General features: G+C 41.9%; 1 protein-coding gene across 1 annotated transcript in view; it reads left to right on the forward strand.

The window, feature by feature from the left end:
• The window catches only part of arhgap15 (Rho GTPase activating protein 15), a 75,624-nt gene that overhangs the window by 19,679 nt on the left and 41,535 nt on the right, over positions 1-14,410 (forward strand). Inside the window, exons 6-7 of the mRNA XM_080785313.1 lie at positions 12,222-12,320; positions 13,895-14,048. Coding sequence (XP_080641439.1) covers positions 12,222-12,320; positions 13,895-14,048 — 253 coding nt within the window. The remainder of the gene's footprint in view (positions 1-12,221; positions 12,321-13,894; positions 14,049-14,410) is intronic.

Raw genomic sequence — 14,410 nt, forward strand, 5'->3', positions numbered from 1 at the left:
GCTTTTTACTGTATGTGTGTTATTTCTTTTCGTAAATTAATTCATCACGCAGATGTACAAAAGTAGCAAAAACGCTTTGCATCGTGACACGTTGTGAATTTATATCAATATTTTTGCCATTTTTGAAACGTTTTGAACGTGAAAGTGGTTAAGTGTGTCTGTGTGTTTTATATGTACCAATGAGAAGTACGAACGATCTAAAATAATAACTACATTGGAACCATTAACACAGGTTCTTTTGTTTAGCTTTTTCTGAAAAGTAACAATTTTGGACATGTGAGGTTTCCCCCGGGACAGAGACGATATGTTTGTTATGTGGGACTTCAAATGAGAGCGCAGACCGCGAGATACAGATACATAACATAAGTAGGCCAGGCGGCAATAGATAATATTATTCTCAATTCATTTTTTACTCTCCTCAGCATTGATTAGAGGAGATGTCCTCTGGGTCAGACTAAAGGCTCAAAAAAAGGCTCCCCTGAGGCTAATAAAACTTGAGGTTTTCTTTCTTTGACATTGCTCCGCAGAATCAAAAGAAGCACAACTTTGAATAAGCAGTCATGCATTTTTCATGCATCTCTGAATATCTAAGTGCCAGTGTGTCTGGCTTGAGTGAGTTAAAAGTAAATAACAAAAGGAGGAGAAGTAGTCTAAACTAAGGCAAAACCCACCCGCCCCTCAGAAGAGGAGGGAGACTAAAGCAAAATGTGTCAAAGGGGTTTGGGTTTTTATCAACTGGTCACTGTGACAAAGACGTCAACACTTGCATCTTTCTCATCATTAATTGATTCTTTTTGAGTTTTGGGTGACTCTGGCTGTGAGTTCCCTGTACCCTTTGTGGTCTGACAAACAATGGTTCTCGCAGTCGCAATCTGATAAAAAAAAAAGAAAGAAAGAAAACAGACTACAAAACAACAAGCGAGAGAGAAGGACTGAAACAACTGAAGATGATGAAATGGGACCCGGGGCTATAAAATAATGAGTCCACTTCATAGTGGAGGAGCCCTAACCTGCCACCACTCCAAAACACAGTGCTTTTGTCTTGACTAATCACCAAGAAAGTTTAATATTCTTCCCAAAAAAGACCTATAGCCACCTCGCAGATGAGGCTCTCTGAAACAAGTTAAAGGTGAATTACGCTTGCAGCATTTCAGGCCAAGTGTTTGGAGGAGGGCTCGACCGCCAGGGTCAACGTTTTCTTCATTCATTTATTTTTTTCACGCTGAATTTGGAACGGACCTCGTTGTGTCAGAAGTTCACGTTGATGAGGATATTGATTACAAAAAGCACACGCTGCATAAACACCCTAGCACCAGTCACCTTTAACGCCGCCGCACAAGCCCCTCAAGGGCCCATGATCACAATTAGCGGCACATTGTTTTCTCATTATCGAAAGTTTAAAAAACAGAAACAAAGGGGGAAGGGGGGACCAGGTTGAAGGGGGGGAGCAGGTTGGAACTATAGTTTTGCGGTAGCTGCAGGGAATCATAGTTAAGTGTCCTGTGTGAACTGTCACCCTGATCCCAGGATGTAATCGCCTCAAAGCCGCTGACCTGAGTACTTTAATGCCATCCGTCTTAAGCTAACGGTGCTTGATTGCTCGCTGATGCCTGCATCCTGATTGCATGTTGTGAGTACCGTAATAGCTCTTTTCGACTATATACGAAGGGCCTTCCATATAACCTGGAACTTTCCACAGCCCGTGAAGATGTGTGTACTGTAGGCATGCCGCGGTTTACCGAATTTCGGTAATACCGCAGGAACAGCCACGGTGTTGATACCGTAAGATTTCCGAGCATACGATATTTTAATACAGCGTCGGTGGGCAGCGCTTGCTGCACATATGCAAAGCAACTCCACTCGCACACTAAGGCAAAACATTTATTTTCACCACACAGCTGCAGTAGATTGAAAAGTTGCTTCCTACCTTTGAGTTAGTGTTGCTGAAAGACACCCAGATCCAATTGTATATTCCATATTTCCATATGTACTATAAGAGTGAACTAGTGTCAACAAACACGGAGGCACACAGAGACAGTTGTGAGCATGCGCAGATTGCACTACCAGCTGCTACAGCGTACAGGGTACGCCATTAAAACGGCCATTAGGGGGAGCCATAGTACAGTGAAATACAGTGGGGAATATCTATTGATTCATTGATTGAATACTTTATTGGCAGAAATGTAATCAGTATAGGGTACAAATACAAAGGGATCACTGAAAAAAGTCCTTGCTGTCTTGTTCCATTCGTCCCTGGCGCAGGACCGAATGGAAACAAGACAGCAAGGACTTTCAATCAATTCATAATCATGACAAATAACAAAATTCAAATTATCATAAAAGGTAAAAATAAAAAAATAAGATATGTAGGCCTGCAGGTTGGGGAACAAAGAAGGGCTTATAAGGAGGTGGGGGTAGTAGTCTAGACATAGGTGGGGGGGGGGTCTTTTTTCTTTTTTTTATATAAATACCGTGGAATACCGAGGTATAGATTATCAATACCGGCACCGTACCGTACTGTAAAATCTCATACCGTGGCATGCCTAGTGTACTGTATGTACGTGTATTTATTTATTTATTTTGTCACATTGCAACGCGCTGTGAGCTTGTAAATCAGCCATTTTTCCGCTACGTTTGAAAACATTTGCAAGTACAAGTTTCTGGGTTCCCAGAACTCAGTACCACCTGCTGAGCAAGACCCAATTTAGGATTTGTGAAACAGATTCGCTCGTATTGTATGGAAACAATTTAAACAAACATGGAAGAAGCACTCACATATTTTACTTGAGTAAAATATCTAAAGTAAAAGCAGCAAAAACTAATTGTGCAGAAGGTGCACAATGTATAACATTTATAAAAGTCCTTATTTGTCGCAAAGTGACACATTGTGGATAATAATAATGATAATCACAATTTACAAAGTAACTATAGTACATTTTTCAAATAATTATTAAAAGCACAATATTTGCCATTGAGATGGAGTGGAAGTAGAATTATTGAAAATTGAAAGTACTCCAGTAAAGTAAAAATGCCTCAAAATTATACTTAAATAAAGTACTTGAGTTTATGTATTCATTTACTTTCTACCACTGGAAACAAATCCACAACCTGTGAAATATGTTTCATGGCACGGTTTACTTTACATGGTTGACATAAGAGTGGCTTCGTACGCATTAGAACAAGTTGTTTTTGACCCACATAGATCAGATTCAAAATAATAAATATAGCTGCAAGCAGCGATAAGGCGGGACCAAGAAAGAAGACAATGTGCACTAAGAACAATATGCACAAATAAGACGAGCTGAGTTGTCGGTACCCGGATTTGAACACACAACCTTGTGGTCTGAAGGCAAGAGCTACTGACTGAGCTACCTGGAGACAATCAGTTACTACATTTTAAACAGTGTTTGGCCAGTGTTTGGCCAAACAAAGCATGAGTTATGACTGTTCAAAGGTTTAATTAAAAAAAAATTGCTATAGCGCCCCATTTTGGCCAATTGGAGTAAGACTGCGTTCAGTGGTATTTGGCATGACCCTCTGCTATACTGTAAAGTGATAAGCATATGACGCTGCATGTGGCCCAGGCGGTGGCGTAACCGTCTGGGCACCCGACTGGTAATCCAGTCACAGTGTGCCGCGGGTTCGACTCCCGAGCCCGACACGGCCTTTACTGCATGTCTTCCCCCATCTCTCTCCCGTTTCCTGTCAGCCTACTGTCTGTCCCTTCAAAAAACCAATAAAAGGCGTAAGCCGCAAAGAAATATATAAAAAAAATATTAATAATAAAAAGCATATGACGCTGCATGTATGTATTATAGGCAGAAGAAGAATTTTCACAAACCAGCAATTTTAATTGCCTCATAAAAACTAAAACATAAAAACATTTTTTCCACTTAAAAATAAATTACTACGATTTGTCCTTGTCCAATGTTCATGTCATGGGCCCTCTACCAGATTACCGCGTTTCGCAAAAACAGACTGCACGGTTCAGCCAGAACTGCTATTTTTGGCGGAAGAAGAAGAGGAAGAAGAAGAAGAAAAAACCCACAAAAACAATAAGTGACCAATGTCACTTCGTGACTTCTTGGTCCCTTAATAATAATACATCTTCATAATCCTACTCCAAATTCCAAAAGATCTGTTTGTGCTATGAATCACATCTTCATTGATCGTTCTGCACTCCGAGCGCCCCATCTCATTCCTCCGTTCGTTCACCTCTGGAGGATGGCTTTTTCATCTGTCACGACAGTGCCCACCATGAACACTCTACATGCACCTCAACTTGATGCGCAACATATTGCAGCATCTCTGTGGTATCAAAAGCAGTGGGAGCGAGAGAGAGAGGGGCAGCATCTAGAAACTGCATGTGCTATCATAACCGCCGTCTTATATTCTTTCACCTCATGGGCATACGCTGCAACTGATTATGTTCAGCGTTGACTTTTGTGATGTATCGTAAGTGTTGTGGTTAATTGGCCCAAGAGGGTTGCTGAATAGCTTCAATGGAAACTGTCTCATAGTGGCAAATTAACGCACATCAATCAGTTTGCGTCATTGCGGTAATAGCATCATGTTAGCTCTGGAGGGTTAGCAAAAGGGAGGCATGGTTTTCATGGCCATGTTTTCTGGTCCTCCTTAAGAAGAACTGCCCTTCGGTACTTATATACATTGCCTGTTCTTTGGAATTATTCAGTCACTTGAATTGTCTTCTTTCCAGTTTGATTATTTTCTCTTTTTCTTTTCTGCTTCCCTGCATTGCGGTGGAGACAATAACATCCCCCTACATACCACAGAATGAAGGAAAAGAAAAACAACCCCCCCCCAAAAAAGGTTCTGAAAGATGAATTCCTGTCACCACTTTCCAACCCAGACGCTTTGTGACATAGCGTCCTAGGGCAGCTGGCAGTGGTCCCAGATGACCACAAAATGATACCTAGCGAAGCACTTGTCTGTCAACTGAGGATTGACCCCTCGATGAAACAGGCAGGTTTCCGTAATGTATGTGTCATCCATCCCACCAGCCAGTGTTTCATTCCTAAAAGAAACAGGGTGCATGGCATTTTCTGAGGCCGATTCTAAAAGGACCTGAGGCCGACTCTAAACATCTTCTACATCTTAGAAGCAGTTAAAAAAAAATATATATATATATGCTGCTATCTTTGCTGTCGGGCAGAAACCTCTTATCTCCATATTTTAACTGTGTGTTTTTCGTAAATTAACGCTCATATTACTATACAGCATCACAGAAAGCATCAAAAGTAGCAGATATACAAGCTTGAAACGTTTTTCCAACATTTTATTATCAAATATTATCAAACATAAATATCAAACATATAATTGACCAAAAGGAAATGCCATGTATTTAATTTAGTCTGACCAGACCAGCAGGGATAAATCATGTGACCAGAGGGGGGATATCACAAGCAGTGGCATGGAACCCCCCCCCCCCCCCCCCTCCCAGAAAATGGAACCCTCCATAGACTGCTCTTCACTCTCACCCACGCAATCACGCCAACCATCTGATTGTCAGAGCAAAAAGCTTTATCTAGTACGCTTTTAATTGTTCCGTGATTTAAGGATTGTCATACTCTCTCGGGGACAAGCGAGCAGGAGAAGTAAACATGGAACATGCTGTTGCATCAGCGAGGCTTGTGTTGTTGTTGTACAGTACGCTGAGACTGCTCACATAACCAGACTGATGTTACTGTATACCTTTCTAGGACTGTAATATAATTCCTCTCCTGTGAGTGAAGTCTCCAGAGGCTTGAAATGGGGAGTATAACTATAATCTCTTGAAATGACAGTCTCCAAAGCAGAGAAAAGGTATTTTGTGGTGGTGGTGTGGACCCGCCATGTACTGTTCAAAAGCTGCTTACATTGAAGTGGGCATTAATTTGAGTCCTTGAGAGAAACAGTGAAAGCACAGTGTTGTTAATCGCCAAAACGGTGCACGGATTTAAACCTTCGGCAAGCAGATTGCCTTTGGAGATTACAACTTAGAAATGAACTTCTGCTGATAAATCCCGGCAAAGGCCTTTATTCCGTACTAATAGGCACGAACCGCATTCAACAATCTACCTTTATCATCAGGCAGCTGTGAAGCCAGCGTTAGAATTAGCACAAGATCAAGAGGACATGCAGGCTGGGAGAGACTAGCGTGGAGCTACAGAGTGGTGGATGAGGGAAGCTTTTATATTGTACAAATGATAGGAAAATGTGAACATCACAAACATGTGCCTCGGCCTTTAGAATTAATATTCTTCCCAGGGCAAACCTGACGAAACACCAGTGCATAGATACCCTCTTTATTCCACCAAGCCTAAGAACTTTTTTTTCTCCAGTATCTTTGTGAACCATATCATCACAGTTTGACATATTCACAGATATTTTGTTGCAAATTGGAAATAATTAACTTGGCAAAGTAGAATGCTTCAATGTTGTATTGTTCCTTTATGAAGAACCATAATTAATGTTTAATTTAAGAGCCAAATGCAAATGTATAAAGGCACAAATGGCACTCTCCTCTCTGCACCACTGTGCATATTTAAATATTAATGACTCCAGTCAAAATAAGGCCCAGACATTCAACATCCTCTTTATTAAGAAATGTGATGAAAAAAAGTGATTTATTTCATATTCTTTTTCATTTCTAGATGCAAAACAGTACTTTGTGCTGGTTACTGTAACTTCGTTTCACTTTGCAAGAAATGCACACGAAACTTCTGACTGGAATTAGATTTTGTATTTTCTCCTTTTTTCCTCCAATGGCAATGGATGGGATAGAATCCTTGATAGACCCCCATGTGTGGATTTAGCCCATGTGTGCTTTACTTACACAGGAAAATCCTCAGTGTTAATTGAACTCAAATTGTACCAAGTGGACCCATAACGGTCCATTTGTACACTATCCAAGTTAAATTAGTGCTGAAGATTGTCTGTGTACTATAGATGCCGGATGAGCTTTAATGTCTCGTTTTTTACGCACTGGGGAGTTGTAATATCTGCAACCAAACCCAGCCAATGACAACAATGTGGTTTTGTTAATTCTTGGTCTGTTTGCTCAGTGACTGGGGACTTCTCAAGGGATTTGGTATCCAAATACATTTTCTATTTGCCTTAGTTTATCAATTTGCCCGCATTCAGTTTTACGCCATAGACCTTAGAGGTACAGTTTGGTTAGTATTACCTCCTATGCTGTTGGTTAGCTCCCATTTGGGCTACATAGGAATTGAGAGGCCTTTGGGGGCTATATTTGCTTTTTCACGCACATTAACATTTCTCCGGCAAACTTTTTTTTTGCCTGAGAATGAAATGACCACGCTAATTAAAATCACAAACTGTGCTTTCGAGAGGGTGCCTCGCCACGTGTCAGGATTAACATCAAGCCATCTTATTACCAGTTTGCGGCCCGGAAACCTTACAGCTCAATATGAGCCTGACACGAGAGGAGGCGCGCCACTATACTCGTACCTTTGTGCGTGGCTGGCGAGATTAGGACAGCTGACATCAGGACTCGAGGCTGGATGTGGCCGCATTTAGTTTGCGGGGAGCTTATCTGCCTTTTTCATTAACCGAGTGAATAGACAGAGAGAGTCCGCGTGTCATCTCTTCAGGCTGCCTCTTGATAATCTTTAATGCATCTATGGCCGTACTGCCTCCTAAAAGAAAAATGTTTGATATATTTTTAAGTAGTTTGCTCTCTCTTTTCTGATTAAACTTCAGAAGCATGAGCCCCTCTTCCTTATCGGCTATTCAGATAGACTTTGGCGTGCAAGTCTTGACGTTTCAATGGACGACTTCTGTGTCTGAGATGACAGGGGAAGAAAAGTGGAGCAAAACGTTCAGGATGCGTTTCTGTGGCGCGATCCTGCGGAACGCGGGTTAAATCCACCGTACTCTTAAAACCCCCCTCCCCGATGAGATGAGGGTCTTACCGCGGCAGCTACCATGTTGAATCTTTGGATTTCAAGATAACAAGTTGCCGGGATAACTTAAAGGGAGGACATTGGTTTCTTAAATAGGCCTGGATCTCAGAGGATTTATAGGGATGCATGGATCCCGAGTTTCGGCATCATTTGTAAATCTACGGATAACTCTCGAAGACTTTATGCAAAACATGTTGCTTTCTTTTGTTTTTCTTCAGATGGGGGACTGTGTCAGAAATACCCCATTCACAATGGAGAGTTTGTGTTAATATAATGTCATGTCAACACAGAACACACTTATAGACCAATAGTCAACCAAACTAATGAATAAATTATATAACAACTATATTATATTATATTCACAACTGTAAGCTTGTAGTGTGGGTATTCTATTGTCACTATTTTTGCATGACACAGAAGTGCAGCGTAGTAAAATTCTTAGTATTATGCTTAGCTGCTTAATAAATTATTTGATTTATCAAAAAAGGTTATTGTAATTGATGAGATTGATGATTGATTGATAAATGATCGCTAGCTGCAGTGCAGATGTGCATGTGCTATGCTGTATGTACTGTATACTGTAGTAACACGAAAGTCAATAAAGGTTGTGCTTCCGTCACTGGAAAAAGAAATACATGGTATGATGAAACATACTGTACTATACTGTACATATATGCATCCTAGTTGACCAAACATATGGTCGCTGTCGGGTGGAAAACTCATATGTCCAAAACTGTTTAGGAGTCAAATCAAAAAAGCAAAAGGAGCGGATCGACAACCTTGCAGATCTGCTACCTTTGATGCTTTTTGTGATGCTGTAGTTTGATCAAGTATGGCGTCGATTTACGAAACAACACACAATGTTAGAATATGGAGTTAAAAGGTTTTTGCCTGACAGCAACAGTTACAGTATGTACAGCGATGCATCCTAGTGTAGTTGATGAAACACACATATCATACATACTGCATACTGAGCCAGCCCAGGCTCCTGTGGAGAACCCAAGCTCTCTGTGTCCACCATGCAACATTCATAATGAAGGGAGCAGACTGTAACTAATGCAACATTCATGTAAAGACATCTAACTGAGCTTATGAAACAACCTTTCTGAGTGCATTATGCCGCTGCTAATCACGCAGAGGTTTGATATGAACACAACATGGGTTTATTGTGACTATGAGTTACTACAACTTGGAGCCCCTGCTAGTCCCTGCACGACGTCGCTGTCCGGTGGGAATCTTGAACGTCCGCAAAGCGTTCAAGAAATGAAAAAAAAAAACCCAAGTTCCAGTCCATCCATCTATCCACTTTCACTTTCGGAATGTTCCCAAAATAGCGAGAATAACACATCTGCAAGCTCACTGGTAGTTTGGCTATTTTCACAATTTTCAGGACGCAAAACTCTTCGTCAAAGAAAAAGTATAATTATAAATAAATATGGAGATACAAGGTTTCTGCCTGCCTGACGGCAGCGATATGTTCCCTGTGTTCCTGTATTAGTATTATATTTTGTCCACGAGCAGCAAAGTAGTCAAACAGAATTCTAGGTTTGCGTGGTCTGTGCGTGCGTGCGTGTGTGTGTGTGTATCGCCTGGGCTTCCGAATGCACCAGTCCTCCTCATAACCTGTCCCCCACAATGCAGCGTGATTGTGTGGACCCTATTACTGACACGTCCCGGGGCAGCCTCCAGGAGAAACAATGTTCCAGAGCAAACATGCTTGTTCAGATGCTCGTAACCCAAGACGAGAGGGCTCGCAAACGCACTCTGACAAGGACTGCGCCCGGAACCATTCCCCCCATTTTAGATCTGGCATCACAAAAGGATGCCGCTTAACTGCTCCTGACGCTTTGTAAGCCAAGTCAGAAAAGTCGGTTCCTCAAACAGTCAAGACACTTTGAAAAGTCTGCAGGGCACGTGGTGGAAGAAGTAGACTCGGATTTCGTTTTAAGTAAAAGTAGCAATAATCATAATGTGGAGGTACTCTGTCATACATTTTAGTTAATAGGCCATAACCGTTTTGTCTGGTCGAGTGTGGGTTGGACTTGGACGTGGGTTCAACTCATAGCTTGAGTCGCACTAACATTGGCCCCATATGGAATGTCACTCTGCTATAATGTAGCTCTACATATCAGAAGGAGAGGTTCCATGTGGGGCTGGAAGGAGAGGTTCCATGTGGGGCTGGACTTGTGTCGACATCCACGCTTGCTGCTTCAGTATGTTTTGCATCAGGACAGCTTTGTGCCGTCATTAATGTGGTGAAATCTGCTATTGCACACAACCGTGCTGTTATCGATAGCTTTTAAATCTAAATGTCCCTTTTATGGGGCAAAGGCGGCTTCTTCATTCCTTTGGGTGAATGGTGGTGTGTTGTCTGTCTGTCTGACTGACCGCACGCAACGCTGCACTGGAGGCTGTTTGGTGCGCCGTTTATATCGAGAAACGTTCCGGTGTGAAAACAGGAGTGCGATTAAATGCGTAAATGTTTTTAACGCAATCATTTTTCAGTAGTTAATTCAACGCAATTAACGCATTAAAGTCCCGGCCCTAATATATATATATATACATACTTTCACTTTCACTTAAAATGATATATATATATATACACACACACAGTATATATATATATATATATATATCATTTTAAGTGAAAGTGAAAGTGTTTGTTAACCAATGAAAAGTATTAACATGATCATGTGACTATAATAATAACTACATTGGATCCATTGGAACACAGGTTTGCACATACAAGGTTTCCACCCGACAGCGATGGATATTCTCCTTGTGAGGAGGACCTGCCAGTTGGAATCCTCCTGCCTCGAATGTTCTCTTGGCCGGTTTTCTATACTCCTACTATCAAAAAACATGTTTAACGGACAAAAAAAAGATTTACGACAAGAATTACATTATTTTCAAAAGTGTTCTTTTTTCCCCAGTTAGAAATGCTATTTCCATCTAGCAACACGTCACGACAACTCTTCGCCAGGCATAGATCAAGCTTGCGGCCCTCCACATGCATGGTGGTTGATAAAAAAAATCCACAGAATTCATTAAAGGTTTTGTGCGATACAAAGAATTATGGCTCGGTCCAGCTCTTCATGGCGAATTAAGACGATTTTCCCCCAAAATAAAAAGGAAAAAGGTTATGTTCCTGAACTCCTCGACACGACCAAAGGAATTACCTCCCGGAGGCAAACAAGGAAGAAGTTATCTTTCTGATGATTAAAATAGTCCACTAGAAATGGCTGCTGGTGTGTGTGTGTGTGTGTGTGTGTGTGTGTGTGTGTGTGTGTGTGTTGGCATTACAGCACATGAAATATTATTCACTCGCTTTGATGTTTTTAGCCTTTTTTCTTCTGGTCTCAATGTGGGCTTCTTATCAGCGTAATTTCAACCACACTTGACAATGCTGACCTTGATGTCATGCTTTCTCAAAGACTTCCGTTAGGCTGCGATTATTCCGTCTGACGGCGCCAAGCGCTGTTATACTGCACCGTTGGAGAGATGCAGAACGGGCCCAATATTAAGATGACAAGTATCACGCTAATTGTGTTTTCTCCCCTCTGAGGAAGACAGTGTGCGTTTGTCTCCTTTCTCCGTGCACGCACGCACCCCTGCAAAACCAACGTGAGCATAATGTACGCACAGTACAAACGCGCCACACTCAGGAATTTGATATGAAGGTTCCTGATGTTTGGGTGATACCACGAGCACCATATTGTCGCTATCGGGGTGAAACCTCTTATCTCCATAACTCAACTTTTGTATGTTCTTTCGTGAATTTAATGTCCTACTTCGTCGAAAATAGCAGATCTACAGTACAAGTGTGCACTGCGTAGATCTGCAATTTATGCGAAAAAGTGGTTAAGTCTGTCTGTGGGTTTTATAAATATTTAAAGATGGAGTGCCGTGATTTTTTTCCACCCTAAAACATGATGAAGTATTATTATTATTAATATTATTATTATAATTATTATATAAAATTGTCGTTTTTATGTGGACACGCCTACCAATTTAAAAAGTATGCCTGGTTTGCCTGGTGGGTGGGGATGGGTGGTGATCCACCTGAACTGCAGCCGCACCCACAGCTGTTGTTGTATGATAAAGGGGGAGGGGTTAGGGGAGGGGAAGATATTGTGATGTCACTGTAACACTGTTTTGTTCATTGGCACGTTTGACTGTCAAGGTTTCAGTGTTTAATTCTAAACGATACCAGGATTCACTCTGAAGCGTCGGTGTGTTAATGTGTGCTTGTGATTACGTTGCATCACCGGCAGTATTATTCTCATTCCATTACAGATCACAACGAATACGGGTAGCGAATATCTTCTGCAGGCTGACAGCTACCCCACAATTTGCAAATGGCACGACACTATTAAAAAGATGGTCAACTCCTTGGTAAGCACATGCCTCTTATTACATTATGTGTGCGTTATGTTGGCAACGTCTCATAAACATGATTAAACGCAGTGGTGGAAAGCAAGTACATTTACTCAAGTACTGCACACGTATAAGTACACTTTTGAGGTACGTTTTCTCTGTGTTTTGTTTGAATACTTCGCAAAATATACAGATCGAGGTACAATTATACAACAATGCTAAAAGGATGACACAAAAAGCCCTGAGGGGCTTGTTTCCTAAGCTAGTCCTGTGAATTCAATTAATCAAGGCATATAAAGACATACACTACAATTAATAATCAATAGGCCTACTAGGAGCAGTAATATTTGCAGATATTACAAACAGTGTAAGTCAATACTTAATAAAAAAAATATGCTTTTCAGTTACAGTATTTTAAAATTGGAAATGCTACTTTTTCTTAAAGCTGCACTATGTAGCTTTCCTCTTCTAGAGAGTAGAATCCAAAGTGCTGACTTTGTTTAACCACTGAGCTTGTACAGCCTTCCTGCTTGCTCAGAGAATACATTGAATCTTGACCAGTCATGACCTTTGACACAATCTAAATGTCTCAGGGAGACAAAAGAAAACCACACCAATGCAATTGTATAATATTGTTGCGACTGTAGGTGGCAGTTTACTATGAAAACCTGCATTTCCCGTCAGTCGGTCGAGTTCTCAACAGGCCCGAAAATGAAGGCCCGGCCTCATCAAACACTCAAGACACGCTCCATATTATGGCCAGACCTCATCAAACCCTGTACACTCAAGACACGCTCCATATATGGCCAGTACAGAAGTCATTCCATATGTTGATCTGACCCCCCATGCCAAAGTGCCAGATCGCCCAGCAGTCTGCCGTCACCCAAGTGGATGTGTGCACGCTTCTCACCCTCAGGTTGTCTTACTGCAGGTATTAACATGCACAATTGCACACAATAGCCTACCACAGAGATTGGACCGGCAATGACATTGGATTAATTAAAAAGTTACATAGGCCGCTTTTAGTAAAAATCACACCTGTGTGAACTGAGTGGTGCAACTCCCCTCTCCCCCCCCCCCTCTCATTAGCAGGCAACAGTACAGCACTATCTCTCTCTGTTTCTGGCACAACAGCGCCCCTACTGGTACTAATAGTCATACTCGTGCTCATTAACGTCACATACATATAGGCGGACACCGGACACGGATATTGCTGTTCCTCAAAAAGAAAATCTGAGTATTTCTTCCACCACTGCTTAGTGATGTTACGATGAGTAAGTTGACAACAGGTCATAAACACTGTGATTAAGCTGTAAGAGGCAGCATGAATCATTCATTTCATTGAAATGAAAACCAGATTTCAAAGGTAAAAATAAATAACTCTATACCGCGTGGTACACATAGTCAGAAATGGTTCGTAGTTATCATGAATCACTGACCAACACCACCACCGTTTCAGCTCAGAAAAGTCCTGCGGTGGCGGCGATGGGGGTGAGTACGTAACGCCCTAGCCGGTTATGCAATCGGCATCCTCGGTACATGGAAGTGAAAGGTTGTAACCTGCCTCTCTTTCCTTGTGTGCGTGCATGCAGTCGAAGGTGGACGGGGGCTTTGCTCTCAGGAGGTCCAACAGCACAGAGTACTTGCCGAGGCATGGCAGCCTGCCAGGCTATGGGTCGGCGCCCTCAACCTCCCCCACCACCAAGCACAAGCAGCAGCAGAACCACAGCCACCGACGCTCCATCAGTAAGACGTCCATCCCTCCCTCCCTCCCTCCCTCCCTCCCTCCCTCCCTCCCTCCATCCGTCCATCCATCCATCCATCCACAACACCTTTGTTACACTGCTTACTCAACTGTTTTTACGGATTTTTACAGCAAATTTTGATTTACTTTTAGTCACAGTCTTTTGAATAAAAAAAGATTGTGTCGAGTCTGTTGGACCGACGATTGTCCAGAACCGCCACAAAAGGCCTCTGCCCAGGCTCTTTCCTTGTGACATACTGTATCTTTGGGGGAAATATATACATATTTACGTACCATTAATATGACTATGTAATTCAGAGGTGCCGAGAATGAAAGTTAAGTTGTTCTTCAGTCTTGCTCAAGG

This window comes from Protomyctophum bolini (assembly GCF_963924005.1).
Source record: "Protomyctophum bolini genome assembly, chromosome: 16".
Taxonomy (NCBI): Eukaryota; Metazoa; Chordata; class Actinopteri; order Myctophiformes; family Myctophidae; genus Protomyctophum; species Protomyctophum bolini.